Source organism: Marmota marmota, unplaced genomic scaffold (assembly GCF_001458135.2).
Source record: "Marmota marmota marmota unplaced genomic scaffold, marMar, whole genome shotgun sequence".
Lineage (NCBI taxonomy): Eukaryota > Metazoa > Chordata > Mammalia > Rodentia > Sciuridae > Marmota > Marmota marmota.
In genome coordinates, this window is record NW_026000229.1 from 46899988 (window position 1) to 46926116 (window position 26129).

The 26129-nt window shown below is 38.4% G+C and overlaps 2 protein-coding genes across 2 annotated transcripts; both read right to left on the reverse strand.

Annotated features, from left to right (window-relative positions):
* Positions 1 to 5753: 5753 nt before the first annotated feature.
* Positions 5754 to 21403, reverse strand: LOC107138272 (toll-like receptor 11). Its single transcript, XM_015480882.2, has 3 exons — positions 21284 to 21403; positions 11893 to 12262; positions 5754 to 8769 (listed from the first exon to the last, which is right to left on the reverse strand). The coding sequence occupies exon 3, from the start codon at positions 8762 to 8764 to the stop codon at positions 5987 to 5989; it is 2778 nt and encodes a 925-aa protein (XP_015336368.1). The 5' UTR covers positions 8765 to 8769; positions 11893 to 12262; positions 21284 to 21403; the 3' UTR covers positions 5754 to 5986.
* Positions 20305 to 25420, reverse strand: LOC107138273 (olfactory receptor 11H12-like). Its single transcript, XM_015480883.2, has 3 exons — positions 25210 to 25420; positions 22054 to 22157; positions 20305 to 21522 (listed from the first exon to the last, which is right to left on the reverse strand). Exon 3 carries the CDS (start codon positions 21508 to 21510, stop codon positions 20563 to 20565), a length of 948 nt encoding a protein of 315 aa, XP_015336369.1. The 5' UTR covers positions 21511 to 21522; positions 22054 to 22157; positions 25210 to 25420; the 3' UTR covers positions 20305 to 20562.
* Between the last annotated feature and the right edge of the window lie 709 nt (positions 25421 to 26129).

A 26129-nucleotide genomic window follows, 5' to 3' on the forward strand; every position in this document is an offset into this window, starting at 1 on the left:
AGGAGACCCTCAATGTTACACAAAATTACATATAAGAGGTTGTGAGGGGAAAGGGGGGGGAAACAAAGGAGAGAATCGAACAACAGCAGATGAGGTAGAGAGGGAAGATGGGAGGGGAGGGGAGGGGGGATAGTATGGGATAGGAAAGGTAGCAGAATACAACAGTCACTAATATGGCATTATATAAAAATGTGAATGTGTAACCGATGTGATTCTGCAATTTGTATTTGGGGTAAAAATGGGAGTTCATAACCCACTTGAATCAAATGTATGAAAGATGATATGTCATGAACTTTGTAATGTTTTGAACAACCAATAAAAAAGTTTTCTTTTTAAGTTTTAAAACCTTGAACCTTAAAAAAATGTGTATATAATAAAGCTCACTAAGTACAACTTCTTTCTTCTTCCTAAAGTAACCACCAACCTTATCATAAAGGTATAGGGGAGATCAGTTGGAGTAGAAGAAGATTGAGAGGGAGAGAGGAGAGATGGGTAAGAAAAATAAAAGAAGAATGAAATTGACAAAATTACACTATGTGCATGTATAAATATACCACAGTGAATTCCACCTTTACATTTGTTTATAAAGCACCAAATAAATGAATGAGTGAAAGGAAGACCAGTAGGGTAGAAGAAGGGGAATAGGGGAAGACAGGAGAGAGAAATGGGGAGCACCAGGGAGTGTAATGGAGAAAATTAAATTCCGTTCATGTATGAGTTTGTTAAATTGAAATCAACTATTACATTTAAGTAAGGTGCACTAATAAAAGCAAAGGAAAAAAAAACTATCATCCTTCTGTAAATTTGTATGTTTTAGAAATATGCATTAATGAAATGATATATGTGCATAGTATCTGGAATCTTTCACTCATACATTTCTGATATTTATCTGTGCATGTTCATATATTAAAGTAAAATGACACTTCATGGATTTTCATCACTATATAATATTTCTTTACCTTTGAACTTTTGTATAACTATAGTTCATTGATTTTCATGGCCGTTTAATATTCTTTTGAATGCTTATACCACAAAAATAGATCTATTGCTGATGGGACATTTGGGTTATTTTCAGTTTTGAATTGCTATGGAAAATGCCACTGTGAATAATATGCATATATTTAAGCATATGCTTTCAAGAATTTATGTTGTATATATATATAAAGTTGCAGGATCCTAGAGAATGCATGTGTTCAACTTTAACAGATAACCTGCTAGAAATTATTTTAAAAATATTTACTCCAAGGTATACTTCCATGAGTAATACATGATAATTCCCATTATTATATATCTTTTCCCAGTTCTTTATTATTTCAGTTTTTAAAACAAAAAACATTTGAGAATATATGTAGCCATATCTCATTGCAGTTTTAATCTGGATTTTCTTTATAACTAATATGTTTGAGCACATTTTCTTATATTTGTTTATTGTTTGGATGTATTCTTTTTCAGAAATGATTTTTCAGAATCTTGCCTGTTTTTCTTTTTATTGAGCACATATTATTACTTTAAAACTTTAAAAAATGTATTCTGAAGGCTCTGTTTTCTCTGCTCCAGGATGTCCAGGTTTCTCTACCCTTGGTCTCTGCCACTCTTGACCTGCAGGTGTGCAGAGATCTACAGAGAAAACCTCAGGACATCTTGCAAGCTGGGAAATGAAATCCAGGAAGTAGAGATTTCAAGATGACTGAATAGAGGCATCTAGCCTTCCCCTCCTCTCTACAAAGGAGAATCAAAGCAACACATGTATGGCCTCATTTTGAGGTGAGTGTTCATGGGAGACTACTGGAGATCAGCGAGAGAGAGACTGGGAGCTTGTAAGACACAGAGACAAGTGAAAATGGCATAGTGAGAGAAAAAAAGTATTCCAGCACCTGTCTTCCCAGCTCCAAATCTGGGGTGGGGGAATGTCACCTCTTCAGGGGTAAGGGTGAAAGAGATTGTCCCAGAAAGCTCCTTAAGTACAGATACTGGCGATGTTAGCTGTTGGAAAATTTTGTTGCTGTAATAGGCCTACAGCCTAAACAGATAATAGGCCTGAAATTCACACAGCAGTCTGGCTTGGAAGACATCCCCTCCCACTCTACCTGGTATGGTAGCCAGGAGCTATCTGGAGAAAGGACCTATTGTCTGAATTTGGACTGCTCTATGGGTCTGAAGCCCCTGCATATGCCTATCTCTGGGTCTCAACAGATATTCCACTCCATTGGGTCAGTGGATACCTGCCTAACAAGCCTGACTAAGCCCATCAGAGTGACTCTGACCAGCCTTGTTGGGGGCCCTGCACTGTAGGGAATTGGTATTGGGACATGGGAGTGGTTGGGAAGCATTGCCTTAAAGAAACAGGAGATGAGGGATCTTGCCCTCTGAGATCAGAGGTGTGGCCAGTCTCATGCAGGTTCATGTTTGTGTCAAGACTGAAGGCAGTAGCAGTTCTCTTTGCTCCTTCCTCCTGCCCTGTGCACAGGTACCTGCTACTAACAGGGTGGGGAAGGAATATCATGGTTCCCTGACTGCTCCCCACAGGAATGTGCTGAGGGGACCTTGAGCAACACTGTGGGAGCATAGCCAAAAGAGGTATACAGCGAAAGTTTGCCTAGCTCTGGCTACATCCTGATACCTCTTGTGGGCATTTCAATTGAAGGAGTCAGGAAGAGAAAACCCTCAGCAGTCACCCTGTTCCTGGGTACACAAGGCCCTGAGAGAATTTTGCCTGCCTTAGTCATGTTTGGCTCCCATTTGCTTCCTGGTGGGACCTGCAGCTTAAAGATTCAGAAAAGCCCCCATAGTTGTCCCGACTCCAGGCATGCAAGGCTAGAGGGTCCAAGGTTCTGCTCCTGGGTTGGCACTCTAATAGTAGCAACAGAGGGAGCACTACAGGTCCTGCTGCTGCCACACCAATTGCTGGCTGCCGCACACCTTGACTGACCACACACTGCTGTTAGGACTGTGTGTGAGCAACACAGAGAGGGTGCTTGGTTCCTGTCACCACCTCTTCTCACGAAGTGCTTGGGCATGCGCCTCTGTCTGACCAGAGTCCTAGTGCTTCAGACCCCTCAGTGTTTCAGAAACACAACTGGTTCAGTCATTGCCAGAAATCCTTACAAGTAACAGAGCCAACATCAGCAGTTCCAGAGGAAACCCATCACCAAGTAGGTGTCAGCACTCCTATTGGAGGAGTAGCCAAACATTGTGCACCCTACACTCTCTGTTTTGTACAGCTCAGCTGCTAGAGTGTCCTACAGAGACCGTGGTCTCTGACATATAACACATTGTCCCCAAATTCACTTACAACAGTCAAGGAAGCTACAGGGAGATGACACTATGATGCCCAGTTGGAAATAAAGCCAACACTGCATAACAAACAGACAACCCAAGACACGTCTTTAGGAGAAAGCTGCTGACTAAGAAAGCCATCCCATGAAAGTGGTAGGGATATCTGAGTTACCAAATTCTTCAGATCTCAATGTAGGAACATAAGGGATATAAAAACATCAAGATAATGTGACACCTCTGAAAGATTATGATGCTTTAACATTAGACTCCAAAGAAATTTGAGCGAATGAAATGCCTGATAAAAAATTTCAATTATTATAAAAAAGCTCAATGAGATACAAGAGAATACACTGTCAAATACTGAAGTTAAATTGGGAAGACAAAGTGTATATACACAATGGTATATCATTAGATTATAAAGAAGAATGAAATCCTGGCATTTGCAGCAAAATTGATTGAACTGGAGGAGGTTATCTAAAATGAAATAAGCCAGACAGAAAAAGGCAAGTACCACATGCACTCTCCCATATATGGAAAGTAACTGAAATTGATCTGAAAGTAGAAGAGTGATTAGTAGAAACTGGGGAGGGTATTGGAGTGAGAGTGGGTGGTGAGGCTGGAATAAAAGTGGTTGGACATAATCAACACATGTACATATGTGGAAATATCACACAGAATGCTACTAATATATATAATTAATGTGTTAATAAAAATATATTTTAGACATAAGCCTTTTGTCAGTTACATCTATTACAGATGTTTTCTCCTATCTGTGTGGATTGATTTTCCATTCTCATTTTTCTTACCTTTATTTTATTTATTTATTTTTATGTGTTGCTGAGGATTGAACTGAATGCCTTTCATGTGCTAGGAAAGCACTTTACCACTGAGCCACAACTCCAGCCCCTCAATTTTATTTATTTATAATTTTTTTAAAATATTTTTTTTGGTGTTGATGGATCTTTTTTGTTTTATTTATTTATATGTGGTGCTGAGAATTGAACCCAGTGCCTCATGCATGCTAGGCAAGCGCTGTACCACTGATCCACAACCCCAGACCTTAATTTTATTTTAATAAACAGAAATTTTAAATTTTAATTCTTCTGACTTATTAGTCCAGTTCATTTATAATTATTATTTTTTGCTTATTTCAAAGTCATGAAAACATTTTACTTTATTTTCTAGAAAGTTTAATATCTCACTTTCCACATTTAAAATCTGCAATCTGCCTTGGCTCTACTTTCTGTGTGTGGTATGAAGTTGTGGTTAAATTTTACTTTTTCATATAGAAATCCATTTGACCTTTCATATATATATTTTTTAGATGGAAAAGACCTTCTTTTACCTCCACTAAGAAGTTCCTTTATCATAAACTAAAGGTATGTGTGTACATGAGTTGGTTTCTGGATTCCTTGTTTGATAATATCTGGCTTTTTGTACTTATTGTATCAGTAGCACATTCTCTAAATTAGTATAGCTCTATAATGAGTTTAGATATCTGGTAGTAAAGGACACAGTTGTGCCAAAAGAAAGTAGATTGTTAAACTAATTAGTCTATACTAAGTTGTTTTTTCATTTTTGAAAGATAATTTATTTTATTTTTACTATTACAAAAGTAACACGTTTATTTCAGAAAAAAAATGGAGAGCAGAAAAGGATTAGAAGTTTAAATTATTCATAGGGCTTTTACCAGGGCCATTTTTAAAATGTTACATTTCTAGTCTCTTTCTGTCTTCATATTTCATACATTAAATACAGAAGCAATTATTTTCATATTTGGAATTATAGCACACACGATTTGCCAATGTTTTTTATTTGATATTATATTTTGGTTCTCTTCCCATAGCACTAAATATCCTTGGAGCATGATTCTTAATGAATGCAGGATATTCCATCTTTCATCATTGTACTTTATCCTTCTGTTTCAGGGCACTTATTTTATGCAGTTTCTGAGAATATGAGAAAAAATTCATATAAATAGATATGTGTGTTATTTTGACGAGGTTTACCCCATTTTTGCCTATTTTAACTTGGTGGCAAGGTCAGATGTCATTGGTTAGAAGTAAGTGGAAACAGTGGAGAGCAGAGTACTGGATTGTGACTTAGAGCAACACTAGATCCAAACTTTTTGATACAGGAACTGTAATAGAACAGAAAGCCACTTAACTTTATTTATTTAGATTCCTCATGTGTACTATGGGGTAAAAACCATAATTCATAAAATCCTGTCATTGGGAGAACCTCAGGAATTAGGAGAACTGAATTTGTTGGACCTTTGGTAAGTCACATGCATGATTTCAATTTAGCTTCAGAACACTGACAGATACCCATAGATTCTTGTCCCATTCCTCTGGAATAGTATAGCTTTTTAACAAATGAGTGAACATTTTGCTTTTAACAGAGGCAGAATGAATTTATTTTGAAAAACACACATGAGATTCTAAAATCAATTTTTTGTGTATTTGCTTTTTGAGGGATATTTTGTGCTGTGAAAGGCCTAGCCGGTATCATAACTGTCCTATGAATGAATATCTTATTTCTAGTACTTTAAAATGTTTTCTCACTAGGAATTGGTATCTTCATTTGTATCATTTTAATAGATTTGAAGTAAGTATCACCTCAGACCCCCTGGTCAAGCCTGCCCTCAGACCACATGATGGCATCCAGGTCACTGCTAAGATATTCCTGTATGGTTAGATCACTCAAACCCTTAATCATCTGTTTCTTGTCCAGCTTTCCTTAGCCTTTTCCGAAGTTGCTCACAGAAAACATCCCACTCCACCCTCCCTTGAGGCAAATCAAAATAGTCCTCTTTTTGAAGCCACCTGGTGAGGCGGTGATAGCCGCAGAGCTTCCTCGGATCAATAGGCTCCAGAAACAGCAGCAGGAGGCAAGCTGTTCCAGGTCTGGCCACCAAGTGATAGGTGGCAAGCCTTAACTCCAGATGGCACCGGGGACTCCCCAGGGCTTTGTTGCTGAGTACACAGAGGATGGCCCTGCAGTTCTCCATGCTGGCAACCAGGGCATCCATCCTGTCCTGCCCAACCCCAAAGTCCCTCTCTGGCAGGCACAGCCTCAAGCCCTCACCTGCTGGAGGAGACTTCTCCAGTGTAGGAACCAGTTCTTCCAGCACCCAGTCTTGGTCCTGCTCACAGTAGGAAATAAAGACATCATAGTGGAATTGGCTTCTGGGGCCACGCCCACATAGTTTCCACCACCACACATGAAAAAGAGTCCGGAGGTGGTGAAGCCAGGACCATTTGGGGCAGCCAAGGAGTACAAGGATAGTGAACAGGAGCACCAGAGTCAAGCTGGCAAGAAAGCCCTGAAACTCAAGATCATGTGCACACTGATGAGAAAGGAAGGAGAGCAGTGGAGTCTTGGAGTAGTCAGAAGCATTGGCCATGCAGATGGATTTCTCCAGCCCATACACAAAGGTGTTGGGGGCCTGTGTTGCCCAAGGCCCCACCCAGGAGCTTTCACACTGGCAGGTGAAGGTGACATCTGAGAAATAAACATATTGAGGCATCTGGGGGATTAACTCCTGAAGGCTGCTGTCTAACCCCAGGGTCCATTCAGAGTTGAACAGCAGTAGCTGCAGGTGGTCCAAGTCCTTGAAACTAGACATGGAGAGGTTCCCAAGATTCAGGTGGCTCAATGCCAGCACCTGTAACTGAGTCACTTCCTGCAGTACCAGCTCCAGCTTCGTTGACCTTGACTCATAGTGGAAATTCAGATCTCCGAGCTCGAGCACTCGAAGCTTGGGCATCCCAGATAGTTCCAGGTTTTCTGTACTCCCATAATCAGACCAGAAGTGCAGGTGCTCCAGGACAGGAAATTGAGGGAAGGATCTCTGAGACTGTTGACCTGAGAGGCCAAAGAAACTTACGCCTCGAAGAGTGAGGTGACGCAGGGAAGGAAAATGAACTGAGGTGTTGTATGGAGACAGTACCACGTTGGAAGTTTGTAAGATCAGCTTCTCCAGGAACAAGAAGGGCTCTTCATTGAAGTTATTAAACCAGATACCTGTTTCTGCCCATATCTCTAAGCTGAGCAGAGCTGGAGGCCAGGGAGGATAGAGGTCCAGCATCTGAAGTGAACCCAGCTGCAGATGGCTCAGCCTCTGGGGACCCTGGAGCTCCTTGCCTGGGATATGACTTAAATAGGTGCCCAGCAGGTTCAGTGAGGTGAGAGCAGGGAGAAAGGAGAGCCAGCCTGGTTTTAGCACCTTAATTTTGTTCCAGCTCAGGTCTAGTGTCTTCAGCTGCTTTAGTCCCTCCAGGCTCTCACTGGATAAGTTGGAAATGTTGTTGCCACTCAGCCACAGCTCCTCGAGTTGAGGAATAAAGGAGAAGGCTCCATAGGGCAGAACACATAACTCATTGTTGGACAGATCTAGCACTCTCAAGTTTGTGCTAACCAGCCCATCTGGGAGCACCAAGGTTGGACCCAGCTTATTCATGGATAGGTTGAGACTTTGAAGCTGGGGCAGGGCATTTAGAAACTTTATGGGAAGCAATTTCAGGTCATTGCCATAAAGGCTGAGATGTTCTAAGGAATGGCAGCTTGAGAGATCTCCATCCTCTATATTTTGGATTCGATTTCTCCCAAGGTCAAGTGCTCGAAGCTCAAAATAGCCTGACACATTCCCAGGCAGTTTTTCCATATCTGTACCCACAAGGGACAGAAAGTCCAGATGGAGCAATCCTGAGCCTAAAAGACCTAATGCATTTAATGGGGTGCCATCCAATCTCAGGGAATGGAGCTGGAGGCCATTCAAGGCTCTGACACCTGCCTGGTTCAGCTTCAGGTTGTAAGACAAATCCAACACCTCTAGGAAGGAAGACCATGATCTGGGGCTGGCTGTAGGAGAAAAACTAAGCACAAGGTTTGAGAAGAGCACTTGTAGCTCCTGCAGCTCCATCAAACAGCTGTGCCCCAGGGTTAGATGCCTAAGGCTGATTGGCAACTGGATGTTCTGGCTATAATTCAGGCAGTAGCCTTGAAAGGAAAGACTACTGAGGAATGTGAGAGGCACCAGGGCATCTGGAGGGAGAAATAGACTCAAGCAACAGGGAGCATGATGCTCAAAGGAAAGGTACTGCAGCCGATTCAATCCTTGAAAGGCCTCAGATGTAATCTTGAGGGTGCCCAGCTGTAACCTCAAAAGCTGTAGGAAGGGGAAGTGACCAAATGCATTAGCTGGCAGGACAGGAACCATGCCCTGGAGGCAAAGTGCCTGTATATCCTGGGGCACTGCTCTCAGGGTCTGTGTCAGGTCTGTAACATTGGAGCATGATGCAAAAGTATGCAGCCCTGGGGCCAAGGGACAAAATGGGATGTAGAAGGAGAGATTTGACAATAGGGAGCTATCTGCTATGGTACAGTCAGGGACAGTCCATGCCTGGCTCTTGAGATCACAATCCATCAAGTCCAGCAGTAAGAGAGGGAGGACTGCAGAGACCAGACGTCTTTCCATCTTTGACATTGCTTCTAGGATAAGAGGAGAAAGAATAAGAGTGTCAAATCCTACAGTAATGGATAACACTAGTCTCAGACCCTTCTAATACACAGAGCATCCTTGGGATTTTGAAGACATATTGAAGAAAAATATATGATATGAATTAGACATTTGATCAAGTAGGAAACTCAAATTATGCTCATTCATGTGTTACTCCATGCAAAGGAACAGAAACCCAGAGATGGAAGCAAAAAAAAAAAAAAAAAAAAAAAGTCAGAATCTTGTGGTAGATCCAGGGGAGAAACTGATAACACTTCCCTATCTTCCTGCTGGGGATGATTAGCTCAGGTTACTAAGTCCTTTGGAGGGGAGCCCTCAACCATGAATGCGTTCATTCCAAGACAAGGCAGCAAATTTAACTGTCCACTACAGAGTGGACTGAAAGAGGAAAAAGTGGTGATGATTCAAACATAAAAGGACATTAATATACACTCTTATTTAATCTGAAACTATGTGGTGTATGTGGGCCCACTGTCTTATTTTACTTACAAGGCAGTTGACTGTCAAAGAAGCCAAGTTACTTGGCCACGATTGAAGAAATAGAATGCAGGCAGGACTAAGGAAACATTCCGAATGAATTCTACTGAAGAGTTTTTGGAAAGTAGTCCCAAAAGCTACCTCAGGCAAAACATTCAAAAAAGCAGGTGAAATAAGCAGGGTAAGAAGTTGAAAAAGTAATTAAAGAAACCATAGTCTTAATACTTTTGTGTTCAGAACACAATGTTGAAATTGGGGTAACAGGGACAAGGACTGACTGTGCTAAAAGCAGTGACCCTTTACTTAGACTTGCAGATACCCCATGGATAACTGAAAGCAGCATAAAGCTTGACATCCCTGCCTTCAGTTTGTTACCTTAAACTGTGAGTCAGGCCTCTGCTGGGCTCTGCAGGTAGGCTTGTTGATCATTTAAGGAGTGCTCATCTAATAACTAGGTAAACTGAGCCTTAAGTTTACCTAGTTTATCTTGTCCACCTTCAAGACTGATGTAAGATTTGTATCATCATATTTAAGACCTTTGGAGTGGGGCCTAGAAGTCTGCAGTCATTGTTCTGTGCAGTGGAGCCTTGCAGGCACATCAACCCAGGATAAGACTGCTCCCCTAAGCAGGAGCCATCATCTAAGGGGAACTGAATCATGCCCTTCCAGGATCAGAAGCCTTCCAGATAAACATCCCGAGCAACAAGTGGAAATTGCCCCTTCCAAGTGATAAAGAGCTTCTTCAGAGCCATGTTGTAGAATAAGAGCTGAGAAAATTATCAACAAGACCTCACTTTAACCAAAATAGCTTAACTATGTAGACTTCTTGCCCACTGCTCCATTTCTTCCTCTATTGAAACCTACAGCTCATGTCATCAACCTGAAGTTGGGGCTGAGATGCTGGATCTCACTTTGCCTTCCCAGTATGATCATATTGATTAAAGTTCTTTTCCTTCTTTTTACTGTTATCTTTTCTGTTTGTTTTTTGGGGTGAGTGGTCAGACCTGTTTTCTTGGGGCCTTTAGAGTCAGACCTCTGTCCTAGGACTCTGGTAACCGTAGAAGTTTTCATTGACCCTTTTCTCAGTTTACTTATTTCTCTTTTATGGTTAAGGCTCAGACTGACCATTATGAAATGAGTAGTAATCTCACATTTCCTGTTTAGGACCCTGAAAGAATGAAACTAGGCAGGAGAGCAAACTGGTGCTCTGGGCATGAGCCATAGCAGTTAGGCACAAGTGAAGGGCATTGATCTCCTAAGAGTGTAACTGACACCCAAAGGAGGATTTTGTATTGAAAACATGAACTTCTCCATCTTTCCCTTAAGCTCTCATGACAATGATTTGCCTAAGTGGGATTGAAAACCTGGCTCTCCAGCACTGCTGCTGCCTCTCCTCCAGAAATACCCTTTCAGTTGCTAGAGCATCGTAGTCACAGCTCCTCAGACTTCAGCAAGAAGCTCAGAGGAGGCCTGAGAGGAGGCCTGGGAATCTTCGTCTGGATGACTCAGCCTTATAGTTTATGGCATTTGCTACCCTTGATGCCCTGTCCTTATCTTTCCATGGTGGTTCCCTACATTTTTGAAAGATGTTTCTTGAACCTTGATAAGTCACATAGCATGTCCTGTTAGTTTTGGGCTTTTGCCGGGTTTCTGTTCTCGCGACTAAAAGGCTCAGGGATCACTCCAGTTGAACTGGGCTAACTGGGCTGCATGAAATAACCACACAAGAGACACAAATACCTTTTTCTTTGGGGTCACTGTGATGGGTGACCTTAAGGGTCCACAGGAAGAGAGAGAGAAAGAGAGAGAGAGAGAAAGAAAGAGAGAGAGAGAGAGAGAGAGAGAGAGAGAGAGAGAGCATTCACTGACCCATTTTATTGAGGAGAAGCTATTCAAATGAGGCAAGGGGTCAGGTTTCAGGGGCCTGAGTCTATCTTCATGATGTCCACTGTCAGCAGGTTGACTGACACCTGGGTAGGCCACACCCAAGGGCACAGTAAGAGAAGGGGACACACACAAGGCACTTCCATGGAAGACTCTATCCTAAACAGGGCAAGGGGTTATATTACAAAGGAACAGGTGAGTATAGCTTCACCCATGGGGCTGTAGCAAGACACACCCATGCACGAGACACTGACCCTCCAACCCAAGAAGGGTGGGGAAAGCTCTGCCACATTTCTGTGACTAAGTGCCTCAGCACCCAACCGGGGAGTGTGACTCAGTCACTTGCAAGGTTGGTCTCCCACAGGCTTTCCCTCTCTATTCTAATATGTAGGGAGATTTTAGGGGCTAGAATATCTCTCAGGCCAAAGAGACACAATGGCCTTGGGACATTTAAAATTCTGAGCTGCCGAGTACTCTTTTTTCCTCAGGAGATCAGGTTTAATGGTATTGACCTCTGGCATACTTATATCTATCCTCCATAAATGACAGTTCCTCATTTGGCCAGTTAAATTGTAGCAAAACTTTTCCCAAACATTCCCCTTAAGCTCTCCTGGGCCCTTTCTACCTCCTGCTGCTGGCTTCCCCAGAAGAGACAAGTTCTTCCTTTAGGGGCTAATCTCTTTCTTCCCTGTCAGTTCTACCAATTGCTCTTCTATCTTGTCCACAAAACTCACCTGGCACAAGGGCAATAGCAAGTTTATCTCTGAGCACAGGAAATTGGGGTCAGCAGAAACAAGGAGCTGAAACTCCTCAGGAAGGATTCTTTCTCATCTTCTCCTGCAGCAAAGGAGAAAAGACCTTTTCTCCTGCAATTCTTTTCTCCACAAGGGCCTCTGTTGGGTCACACATCAGTATGACACTCCTGTTAATAGCTACAGGGTAGGAAGTTCCAGAGAGAGAGGTGATTGCTTTGTGAACCTCTTGACTTCTGTCATACTGTATCATTTTCTCTTCCTTTTCTCTTCTCATGACCTTTTCTATTTCATGGTTTCCTCTTTCCTCTTCTGTTTGGAGATTTCAGTTCTCACTTTGTATCATATCCTCCTGAAATGTGAAAGGACAAGTCCTCTTTTATTTTCCAGGAGAGCTTTCCTCCTTGATATAGCAGTGACCTACCAACTCCATTATCTCTAACCTCCCCACCCATGCTCCTAATAGTCTTTTCTTTTCCACAGTTTTTATTGGTGCCTTATATGATGGAATTTGTTACATATTCATACATGTACACAATATAATTTGGCCAATATCACTCCCCAGCAAGACTTAAAGCAGGAGGATTAAGGAGGGAAACACAATGTTATTGGCGGGAACTTGACTTTGCCACTGAGGGTGGAAGTGCAGAGTAAAAGAAGGGAAAAGCTGATTTCTCTCCAAATGGTAGGATCTTCTTTTCCAGAGCATTTGAGCCATGGGGAAATTTCTGGGAAGAAAGTCATAAAATCATAACTAGGTGTTGATTATTTAATATCCCAATATGAGAAAGACCCCCAGATTTAGATTCATATCTCCTTTGATTTGAGTGAAACAAATTTTGATATTATTTTGCTTCTGCTCTTATAATAACAATGTCTGTTGCAAGTTTGATTTTGTAGATATTTGAATAGTTTTCTCATCTCTTTTTTCATGCATTCAGTTTTCAAATACCATGTGAAGGATTTTTGTTCTATTGAAAATTAGGAAACAAAGTTAAGTTTATTTTTCCACACATATTTATGAGTTTTTACTACAAAATCTTAAACTCCAGAGTGATTTTTTTTGCTGATTAAAATTTTGTCTTTGAAATCTTTCCTATTAAACTTGTTTATCTTGTTGTTTATTTGTATATGAAGATTTATGTGGGGCTGGGGTTGTGGCTCCATGGTAGAGTGCTTGCCTCACACATGTGAGGCACTGGGTTCCATCTTCAGCACCACATAAAAATAAAAGCAACAAAATAAAGGTATTTGTCCATCTGCAACTAAAAAATTTTAAAAAAAGATTTATGTAAGTAAAATATCAACCTCCTAAAGTAAGACTTCTAAGAAAAGAAGCCACTTCTAAACTTTTATCATTATATTTCTTATTTTGTGCCTAATACAATCTCAATTTTATTCTGATAACAATGTGCCTAGTTTAAGAAACTAAATGGTGCAGCGTCTCTTGTTTATAGGAGTCGTTACTTGACACACTTATGTGAAGGCAATAACACAAGTAGGTCATAGGTTTGCCTCTTTTTGCTGACTGAAGCTTTTGCTGTCATCTTCAGATAATAAGGTGGCCTTGAGAAAGGAAACATATATTAAGAAGGATTCCTGAAAACTGCAGAAGAGCCAGGGTGCCCAGTGGTGTCTTAGAACTGCTATCTCCAGGTTGCCATGGACCTCTTAGAAGTATTAATAAGACAGAGGTGAGGGGGGAGAAACCAGACATCTAACCACTATGTCTTGTTACTTGAGCTTCTATTCTAGGTAGTTCAATCTAAGCTTAATGCACATGATAATTCTGGGTCGTTGGATAGAAGCTGAGTTTCCTTTTTGTTTCTAACACTTCGGTGGGTAATAAGTAGAGTAGCTGCAATATTTGATAAAAAGTTATTATTTATTCCTTAATAATTATTACTTAATAAAAAGTTAGTATTATTCCACATAATTACTTTTTATTAAGTAATACAGTTCCTTAATTCCTGGATTCTTCTTTGGAGATGGTTGAATTTTCATTAAAAAAATGGATCTGTTTTTATTAAGATGATCAAATGCATATTTTGACAAATAAATGACTTATTTGAAAGGGGTGAGGATTTAAGATATATTGTTATAAAAAACCACAGATAAATAGTGGGTAGGTATACAAAGCATAATTATTTAAACTTTTAATGAAAACTGGTGCTTATGCTAGTGATAAGCAGGGGGCTCAGGGCAGAGACAGATATAGATAGAAGTTCCTGGGGAAAACGTTCCTGTTTGGGAAGGTTCATTAGCGATTCATGTGATTGCATGGTATTTCCCTCCATTGTTTTTCTTTACTTCTCTTCCAAGCATTTAGAATGAAAATTGCAAAGTCAGAGTTTGCAGCCACAGATTCCTTATCCCTGTACAGAAAGAGCTGACTCTGAGAGAAATACAGTTATTAGGGTCCTAAATGTCCACTTCTCTACAAAACGCCCACATGGAAAAGTCTCTGAGAAGCTCTGCAAAGATAACATTATAAAGGTTATCCTAGCTGCAGCAGTATTTATTTCTTATGCACAGAGTAGCAGGGAAGCTTAGGTAGGTGGTGTCTAAAAGCATTGCTCGAAGTTATGTATTCATTCCTAGACATTAGTTTTCTAAGTTCCACACCCAAATTGGAAGTAACATACATTTTTATCATGGAAAATTTAGACAGATGTTAACATAAAAGAGGAAATAAACAATCTAAGTTACCCACATCATGACTCTATGTAAAATTATATAATAACGTTTCACGGTCTTCCTTTTTCACTCAATACATATTTTACATATTAAATATTTTCATGTATTTTCATATAATTTGTGTAGTTTTTCTCCCAAAATAGCTGAGAAGAAATTCCTTTGTGTTATCCTACACTCATTTGTCCTTCATAAATCCTGCTCTTTGGTCAGCATGGCCACATCGTGCTGAAGGCAGACACAGAGGACTCAGCCATAGTTCCTAGGAGTGGACACGTGGTACAGCAGAAGGGTGACTGAACTCCTAGTCAGAACTAATTCCTTCACTTACTGAACATGACCTTCGACAATGTATTTGCTTTCTTTGAGTCTCATTTATAAAATAAATATGGAAATATCTACCCTACTTAAGTGACAGAAACTGCAAAATTTAACTGAGCATCTATGTGAAAATGTTTTATAAATGCAAAGGGTTTTAAAATGAAAGACATGAATAATATTAATTGAAATTGATTCCATACACAATATGTATAATATGGTATTCTGATTCATCTCATTTATTCATCTCAGCCACTCTCTGACATATTATTATTAGCTCTATTTTTTTTATTAAACAATTCAAGGCAAAAAAGCCAAATAATTTAGATTTGAAATCAACCTACCTGATTCCAAAGTGCTGGCCCTTTCCTTCTTTAGTGGTAGAGAGTGTGGTCGTAGCTAATAAACTTCATGATTCATATTTAAAAGTAAAAAATGCTGTCTATTTTCATTTCCCTTGAGGAAACCACTAACCAGCACAGTTATTTTTAAATGTTACCCTATTGTGCTCTTCTGAAAGTCTAAAAGCTGAGGGGGAAAAAACTTCTATCCTTTTTATTGCCATCCCTAATACTCTTTTTCTCTTCCCCTCTTTCTCTCTCAAGGATATAGTTTGGATTTGAAAAAATACAGCATGTTAATTTGTAGTGTAAATAATTTAGCATTATGGAAAGTACTGTGAACCAATCATAATATTTGGAATTATAAGACAAAACTGTTGAAAAGCTAGTGGCTGCATAAAGATATTAACTGAGTGATCAAAGACAAGGAATTGTGATATTATAGTGGAAATATTGCCAGTCGTTCTTCTTGAGGTCTTTTCTGATCAAGCTCAGGAAATTAAATAATCACATTCCCTGGAAAGGGATGTAGAAATAGGAAACATCCCATGGGGCTGTATAAGTGAGAAATATATGTCAGTTTCTGTAGTAAGATTGAATGAGAAGTTTGACAACTTCTTATATCAAAGGAGCAAATATTTCTCCTTCTGAAATGTTCATGCCAAAATTTACAAACGCATTTCTGCCTTTTGAACTGAATAATCATCTCTTTTTCAAGATACTGTTTTAAGACAAAAAGCCCTAAAAGTAGAATTGCTAGATGCATATAATATTCCCATATCCTGAATTTTCTGGGACAGTTCTGTTTTGAATTAGACGATGAATCTTAATTTAAGTTGGCAAAATATTTTCATGGCAAATCTTTATGAAGATTTGATTGAGATATTATTTTATAACCAAAAAATAGGGGTAACTATAATGTCCAAAAGGAGAATTGGTAGTAAATGGAAAGAGGATATGGGAGTGTTCAGTAACCTGTACTAATTCTATAAGAGATTATTTTGTGGTGGTGGTATTCATTTTTCTTACATTTCTCCTCCTAAAAATTACTTTTCTTACTCCTTTAAAAAAGAATTCTTAGTTCCTTGGAAGTAAAGCCCTCCTTCTAGGAAAATGTTCACCTCACCACATAAAAATTCACAACCCATATCATATTTGCTCAGTGGAATATTATGATTATTAAAAGCAATAACTATAAAATTTGCTATAATATGGAAACAAATTCCCCATTATATTAAACAAATACATATAAATAAAAATAGCTACATTATATTGAATTCTGGATGCTTTTCTCCTTTAAAAATTTTTCTTAATTTGTTTTCACAGTTTCAACAACAAATAACAATGAATAGTCATTTTTTTTGGAGCTTTTGCAATTTATCCCCAAGTAAGTAATTTCCCTGTTTGATACTTAGGAGAAAATATTCTATTATCTAAAACTCAAAGGACCCATGAAGTTTTTGGTGATTCTTCATTTAGGTAAAAAAATTAAGTGCCCAGGACACTGTATTTCTAATAATTCCAACTGATGTTGCTGTACATAAAATTAGAAGCTTCTCCTTAGAGGCTTAAAAAAAGGTAATATATAAATAAAACGGCATACATTTAGATATCATTAGGCTAGAATATTTTATTGTCCCATAAATTTTTTTTTTTAAATTTTTAAAAATTCTTTATTTTTTAAATAAAGTTTAAAAAGTAATGTGGCAGTGTAAAATATTCAAATACAGAAATGTGTAAAGTTAACTCTCGTGTAATCTATACTGTTCAAAGAAAGCCATTAATAGACTTCTAAGCATTTACAAATATAAGCATATACAAATGAGTTCACACTATGTATTTTTCTATCAATAACTTGTTTCACTTAATATATCATGGCCATTTTTCTATGTCCATTCCCAACAAATGTGCCTTGATCATTTTAACAGTAGATTTTCTTATGTGGTTCAATTGTATTTTATGTAACCAATCCTTTACTGATGGACATTTAGGTGTTCTATTTTCTACCATGTAATTTTTATCCTTCTGTAGTAATTTAAATATTCTCTCAGTCCTTGTCTCATTTTCTTTACCTTTAGAAAATATCAGTGAGGCTATAAACCTTAGTTTAATAAAGCCTTGGACCTTTCAAGTTTCAATGTTCGTATAAGTACTGTATTAGTTTGGACTCATTTTCAAGTAATAGAAACCCAACTCAAAGTAACATAAGCAAAAAAAGGGTATTTATTGGTTCACATAACTGCAAAGTCCAGGGGATATACTAGCTTCAGGCACAGTTGGATCCAGGGGCACAAATGCTGTCATCAGGACTCAAGTCTCTCCATCTCTGGCTGTTTTCCTTTGCACTGGCTTCATTCTCAGAGTGGCTCATGCAACGTCGTGATAGGCCTTATTGGTTTGAATTTTTCATTCTACAAAGCTAAAGCACCTCCATAAAGAAAACTTCTTCACAATTCAGTAAAACTCCTAGGGTTAACAATAGACTAACTTGAGCCAAACAACCATTCCTGAACCAATAGCTATGATCAAGGACATGGATTTTGTTGATTGATGAGGTCTGAATTACATGTATACCCCTGAAGCCCAAGGCTCACACTATCCAAATCACGTGGACTGCAAATAGGAAGATAGGGTTCCAATTGCTACAATGAGATGGAATGATGCTGGGCAATCAAAAACAAATGATGTTCTGGATATGACCAGATATTGAAAAAACTTGATCTCTGCTTATGAATTTGAATGCTGGCATTGTTTCTTCACTGGTAATAAAATTGTTTTAAAAATTACCATAGGGATGGTTTTCATGTCCTCAGGAAGTCTATAATACATTTGAATGGAATAGTAATTTATGTCCAATAGGGTACTTTGGATGATACCAGAGTTTCAATACAAGCAAACTCAGCTGAGTCTGAGAGTCCCATTATCTTCGTGACATGAAGTAGGACCACTAGGTTCCTATTGGCAAGTAGTTTTGCAAGGCTATGTGAGTCAGTGATAAATTATTAAGTTCAGTGGAAAACTTTTCTTGTGTTCCTTTAAGTCTTTTGCCAAGTTGAACTGGTACATTCCTATGAGTACTGGTGAACCAGACTCATTTCTGTTGTTGCAGAAGAGAGAAATGGATTTGCTTTCTATCTGCTGCACTTTTCCCTTCCGGATCTGGCAGAAGAGGTCCCAGGTGCCCAAAATGGTCAAGTGTAGTTTACTCACTACTAGGAGTGTGCAGCATGACCCTTTCCTGTTGTGAACATTAAGTCCTTTTGGGGTGAAGTATGGGCTGCTTCCATTCAGAAATCCTTGATGGAATTGGGCACAAGATATGCTGAAATTGGCTATTGTCTTCTCAGTCTGATTGCAGAAACAGCATCACTTGGCATATCTGCTTGTTCTACAAAATTAATATGAATACTAGTCTCTAACTACATGTAACAGCTGATCTTCAAGACAATCTTTGGACATCCCTTCTCATGTGATTTTAAATGTAGCCATTTGGAAAATTTTTCTTATAGCCAGTGAGAAATGTTCTTGTAATATGAATCTTTTGTGCCTGGTACCATCAACTATATATGCTAGCGATAGTTAAACTTAGGCCCTTTGATCAGACCATGGTAGCCAACTCACTGGGCTACATTTTTGTCAGACTGATATGGAAAAAAAAATACAGCAACAAAGGATTTTAATACTTAAAACTTTTGTCCTCGTGGATATCTTAAATCACATCTGTCTCAATACTGCTGTTTTATACCAATTAAAAGTGGTTGGCTTTATTCCTTTCTGTGAGATACTTTTAGTCATTAGGACAATTTATTTCTGTAAGAAGGATTCAATTCTTGAATTCCCAAATCATATCAAATGAAGAGACTTCGATTTGTGTCCTGAGAAAAATCTCATCCTTTACTGCACAATATAAGGGCCGGCCATCCTCAGCCACTTTAACAAATGTACAGATTCAACGCTGGAAATGTTTTCTTTATGTCCTTGTTTCTTAGCCTCTAGATTAATCGTGATTATGTCATTCATTCTACAAATCATCAAACAAGACTTAGTCCTGTTGCTGTAGACTGCTTACCCTCAGCACATTAAATCTGGATGAATATTCTGCTTATGTATACAGCTTTTATATCTTCAAGCTCACTTTTTCTGCTGTCTTCAGATTGTCAAGTTGTCAGGTTTTTTTCCCCCATGTGCTTTTCCTGTACCTTTCAGAAAAAGACATTTATCTACACTGCCAGTTATTCCCTCTGATCCTATCATACTCAATCAAAATGAAGGGTTTAATATGAGAGTGATCATCTGCTCAAGAGTCAAATGTATCCTGTGCTTAAGAATTGGTAATTAAGAAGGCAAAAAGCCCAAAACTTAAACCCAGGAGTTTGCCTACTATCTCCACACCTCAAATCTTATCCAAATCTTTCAAGAGTGCCATCCAACCAGTCTGAGGCCTTGACTTGCTTGTAAGATGACTCTCAGAGATGAGCTCAGTTACAGAAGATGAAGACTTGATTACCAAAGAAAGTAGGGCCAACTTTGACAAACCTGGCTCTGCTGACCCTGCTGCTCCCAGATATAGTGTAAACTGATAAACAGACCCTCAGGTCTGGATTGGATATGGCCTTTGAGCTGGCTGTTCTTGGGCAAATGAACAGGAAAATGAGAGCTGCTATACCTGACTAGCCCTTTAAGATCAGAAAATGGTATTCAGAGTAAACCCTGTAGAATAATTCTGAAGTACCCAGGGCAAAAACTAATTTATAGAACATTTATTAATCTGCCATATTATATCCTGTCTTTTGGTATGGCTGGCCCTGTTAAAGTTGCCCTGCTTGTCAATTTACCATAAAAATTTTAATAAATCATTCAAGGGCTTATTTATCAGGAATGACCATATAATAAAGGCACATAGGGTAAGAACCACAATCAATAAACTATATTTTCCTCCTTTTATTTATAATCAACTAACAAAACAAACCAAATGACATACTTATAACTTTATTTAGCTCATAACTATAAATTTATATTATCAAATAGAACATATAAATCATATGAAAACTATCCAGAAAACACCCAACATGTACCTTCCTCAGTTAATATACACAAGTTCCAACAAGAAGCCACAGGCATCCATTTATCTATGTAATCTGGCCACTTTAATTCTACAAAGGAGCCTACAGATGTTTAATTTCATAGCTAATATAGTAAATATCACTATTCACATTTGTAGATCTGGATAACTATATAATTCTTAATGCATCTTGTTTGACTATACTGACCTGATCATACAGAAACCATCCAATAGACCTCAGATTATGTTAGGAATCCCCATAATTTTCCTCATGGCTGCCTTTATTTCCTTATTTCGGAGGCTGTAGATGAGGGGGTTAAATAGTGGGGTCACCATAGCATAAAACAGTGTTGCAACTTTCTGCATTCCAGCAGAATGTCCCAGTCCTGGGCTCACGTACATGACCATCAGAGAACCATAGAACAGCGATACCATGGCCAAGTGAGACCCACAGGTGGAGAAGGCTTTATGTCTTCCAGAGGCTGAAGGCATACGTAGCACAGCTATCAGGACCAGAGTATAGGACCCAAGAATAAAGAAAAAGTTACCAAAGATAACTAATGAGCTTAAAGTGTAGCACAGCATTTGAGTTCCTGGGGCTGTGGCACACGCTAACGCAAAGAGTGGCCCTGGATCACACACAACATGGTCAATAGTGTTTGGTCCACAGAAAGGCATTTGAGAGATGAGGGCAATGGGAATTAAGAACCACAGAAACCCACAAACCCAGCAGATAATGACCAGTTTGATACAGGAATTCCCAGTCATGATATTAGGGTAGTGCAGGGGCCGGCAGATAGCTAGATACCGATCAAAGGCCATGACGGTCAAAAGCAAGCATTCAGATGTACCCAATGAGAAAAAGAAATAGAACTGGAGGAAGCACCCAGCAAAGGAGATGGTTTTTTTCTCTGACAGGAAGTTGACCAACATCTTGGGGACAGTAGAAGAGACATACCAGATCTCTAGAAAGGAGAAATTCCCCAGCAACATGTACATGGGGGTGTGAAGTCGCTTGTCACACAACAGTGCACAAACAATGGTCCCATTCCCAGTTATGGTGAACACGTAGGTTGTAGTGAAGAGAGAGAAGAGGAAGATCTGAATCCTCCACTCACAAGAGAAACCTTGGAGTATAAATTCTCTTACAGAAGCAAAGTTGGACTCTGGCTCAGAGATATTCATTAGGTCGGTATCCTGCAAGATCAAGAGACATATTACTAATAGTTTAAAATGTGTCTCTTTTTTATGAGTAAAGAGACAAGAACAGACATGGATCATTTTAAAAAGAATTGTCAAAATATATCATACTTTAATTTTTTTCTTGGTTGTATACACTGATTTTTTAAAAAATACCAGTTTTCCACACAAAAACAAATGTTTGCCTGTTCTAAATTTCTTCCTATATGACCACAGTTGAACTAGATAAAATTAAACTCATTTTGTAAGTCCGTTATTTTGGGTCAGGAATGATCTATATAGTTTCTGGCAAACATGTAACACAAAAATTGACCCTTAATAAAAGTATTTGTTTCTTAGCCCAAATCCTACTTATAGTATAATATTTATAGTTCAGTTAAATATATTACTTAACTTTATTTAAATATGCAGAAATGAACATATTTTATAGTAAGTGAGTAGAAATCACCTTAAAGCCATTATTCCTGAGTTTCCATGGTTGCTATTAGCTTGAGCACCATAAAACTTCAATTTTATAAAGTTACTTACCAGTACTGACTTTTGATATTGTAATGTTGCAAGATCTTCTGAAGAAAAAGAGTCTGTAAGCTTTTGCCTGATCTTTCACTTTGTTTCATAGGCTGATAGATTTCCTATATTAACACAGCAATGTTATATTTATTTGGTCAATATGTGGAGAAGTTTGAAAAATAAGATCCAAGCATGAAACTTCCTTTTTAAATGTAATTTCTTTCCTCCCATAGAATATTGGGGTTGATTTTTCTCATATGCCTGTGTAAAACTAAAAATTTCTAATAAATAAGTCAAATATTTTCTTTTGTTTCCTTCATCCCACATTTTATGAGAAAGATGTCAGGGATTTGTTACATGAGAAAAAAAACTTTAAAAAATATACAGGGATATGAGTCCTGAAAGTTGTTAGGGCTTATATTTTAGGCAAAACAAAATTTTCAAGAGTTTTTCCTTCCAGCCTTGTCTGCACACTGATGCTCTGGGAAGTCCTCAAGAGAAAGCTATATTTATTCATCTTTTCATTATAGGTATCTCTTTTTAAAATACTGTAAACCAGAAGCATTAATAAATCAATTTTAAGAAATTATGGAATAAGAGGAGAATGACTTAGAGGTGTCACAACTTTTAGCAGTACCCCTAAAATGAAGCCATCACAGTTTTGATATGACCTAAATCTTAAAATGACTTATTTTATAATCACTAGATAATGACTTTTACTGCTGCACAAAAATTAAGAATGTGTTTTCTTTATCTCATATTCTCTTGGGACTTGGCCTCTGTAGCATTAGGGAAAAACTTCTCTTCCAAGCCAGTGGGTCTTTAAGAAGCTAATGATTACACATTCTTTGAGAAACCAGTAGAGATGGGAAACTTCTTTAAGGTACCATTGACTTACAAAGAGCATGACCATTTGGAATACAGAACCTAGAAACTTCCAGAAGACATAGTTTGAGGAAAAATGAGACACACAATACATTCCCAAATGTTCTGACATGAAGTTGAGAAACTATTCATAATCTCTGTTGTTCCATATACTGAAGGATACAGAATCAAATGAGATTTTTTTTTTAATAGCAGGGATTGAAACCAGGGGGTGCTTAATCACTGAGCCACATCCCCAGTCCCCCTTTTACTATGTTTTATTTATTTTATATTTTATTTAGAGACAGGGTCTCGCTAAGTTGCTTGGGGCCTTGCTAAATTGCTGAGGCTGGCTTTGAACTTGCAATCCTCCTGTGTAAGTCCCTGGGATTATAGGTATGTATTACGTGCCTGGCAAGAAAATGTTGAGTTACAAACATTGTAGGGTATTAAATGAAAATTTATAGGATTTTGAAAAATCGCTTAGCATGATAGGATTCTTTAGATATGAAAGGTAAGTAGAAGAAACATTAATATTTAAATTACTTGAATGGCTTCTCAGCATGAGAAAAGTATTTACTTCATTTTTTATGTAACAACTGTTTTATTTTTATTGCTTTGATTGCTTCTGGTCATTACTGTTACAAACCCAATTTCTTCTTTTCTCTATATACAAATGTCCTGTGTAATATACTCTTGTTCATATTCTGTTTTCCTTACTTAAAAAACCAATTCAGGGGGCTGGGGATGTGGCTCAAGCGGTAGCGCGCTCGCCTGGTATGCGTGCGGCCCGGGTTCGATCCTCAGCACCACCTACAAACAAAGATGTTGTGTCCGCCAAATACTAAAAAATAAATATTAAAAAATTCTCTCTCTCTCTACCTCTATCTCTCTCACTCTGTCTTTAAAAAAAAAAAAAAACAATTCAGGAATAGATTCCCTTATAACCCACCACCCCCAATATTTCCTTGCTAACCCTCACTACCAGCTAACCCTCACTACCAAAATATTTATTTTGTCATTTGTCTTTTGTTCTGGGATTAGGATGCCTTTGTGTCAGACAATGACAATGAGGGTGGGGAAGTTAAATTAGAACCAAGTGCTTTGATGAGGGAAGGATGATAGGCGTTGCACAGAGGATTTTAGGACTGTGAAACTATTCTGTATGGTGCTATACTGGTGGATACATGCCATTACACATTTATCAAAACCCATACAATGTACAACACAAGAATAAACTCTAATGTAAACTATGAACATTTTGGTTTTGGTGGTGGTGCATTGTGGCATATTCATACATGCAAAAAGTATTTAGTTTTATTAATTAGTGTCCCTTCCATTTCTACCTTATGTAATTCAAGGTTTACATAGTATGACTAAAACACCAGGTGGTAATGAATGCTTAGACCAAGTGGTATAAAATACCGAGGACATCAGCAATGCACACCCTAGGAACACTTGTTTCTGTACAAATCTGATGAAAATGAATAAAAATGTCCTCACTTTGACATTTTTAGGAAAAAATTATTTAGACCTTTATTACCTCTTACTCAATATACCTCACTCCCTAATAACTCTTCAAATGTAGCTTTGATTTTATTTATTTGCCTGCTCAAAAGCCATCAACAGACCTGGGCCCAGAAGAGCACGCCTGCCAACTCAGTGATTCAGGATGATGAGGTAGGAGGATCATTAGTTCAAGGCCAGCCTTAGTGATCCTGTCTAAAAATAAAAATAAAAAGGGGTGGGGATGTAGCTAAATGGCAAAGTGTCCCCCTGGGTTCAAGCCTCAGTACTTAAAAAAATACAATACAATAAAATGAAAATATAAAAACAGTGGTGTCATTATTCACAAAATAAAGTCCAAATTTCTTAATTCTCCATAATTGATTTATTACTCCATTTTTTTTTTTTACTTTTCTTGTGAGATGATATCTGATTGTAATTCTGGTTTGTATTTCCCTGATAATTAATTATGCCCAAGCTTTTTTTTCATATAATTGCTGGCCATTTGTACATTTTCTTTTAAGAAATGCATATTCAGATTCCTTGCCCTTTTTTTAAAAAAAACAACAACAAACAGGAATTGAACTCAGGAGCTCTCAAGTGACCCTGAGCCACATCCCCACCCCTATTTTGTATTTTATTAAGAGATAGGGTCTCACAGAGTGACTTAGCACCTTGCTTTTGCTGAGGCTGGCTTTGAACACACTGGGCTTGCTCATTTTTAAAACATCAGATTATTTGATTTTTTTCTATTCCCACAGCCCTTATATGGCTTAGAAATATTCTTTCCCTTCCAGATGTTACCTCTTCCTTCTGTTGGTTTTCTTGCTATGCAGAAGCTTCTTAGTTTCATTCAGTCTCACTTTGAAATGAGACAGGATTGAGCTTCCTGTGATGGGTCCTGGAATGGTGAGGAAGCCGAATGCCTCCTTCCAACTCACTCCCACTGTAGAAACCGCTGGTCCAGGGGAATTGTCCATCTGTGATAACCACATTGGCTTGGGCGAGGGCTGATGTGGTCAGAGAACCTTCCTCTTTCCATGTCTTTTCTCAGCTCTGCAATGAAGAGGGTGTGTCTGTCAACCCTGAGTTCTGGGATATTCACAGGGGCATTCTTGACTGTGGATATTTGCTAGCTGGGTTTTTTAGAAGAGAGTGGAACCAAAGAACTTCTGTTCTTCCATCTTGTTGATGTTACTCTCATCCTTAACATTTATATTAAAATAAAAAGTGATTCACTCACCACCAATATAGTATTAGAACAATAGGATTTTGATGATATACTTGCCTTTATAGTTAGTTAGGATGTTTTCATGTTTGAAACTTGAAAAAAAAAATTGGCCATTTGAACTTGAAAAAACGTCTTTTAGTCACATGGAGGGGTAATAAAACTCCCATAGCTTTTGTTTCTTTACTGGTTTTCAGTATTTGAAGGTGATTTTGCCGGTATAGTCTTCTTAGTTGGCAGGGTCTTTTGTTTGTTTGTTTTCTTTTTTTAATATTTACTTTTTAGTTTTTTTTAGGTGGACACAATATCTTTAGTTTATTTTTTTATGTGGTGCTGAGGATCGAACCCAGTGCCTCACGCATGCCAGGAGAGTGTGCTACCACTTGAGCCACATCCCCAACCCCTGTTTGTTTTCCATCTAGTATTTTAAATCTCCTCCCTCTTCCTACTGACCTGTAGGCTTTCTCCTAAGAAAATTATGATTTGGTAGTTCCCT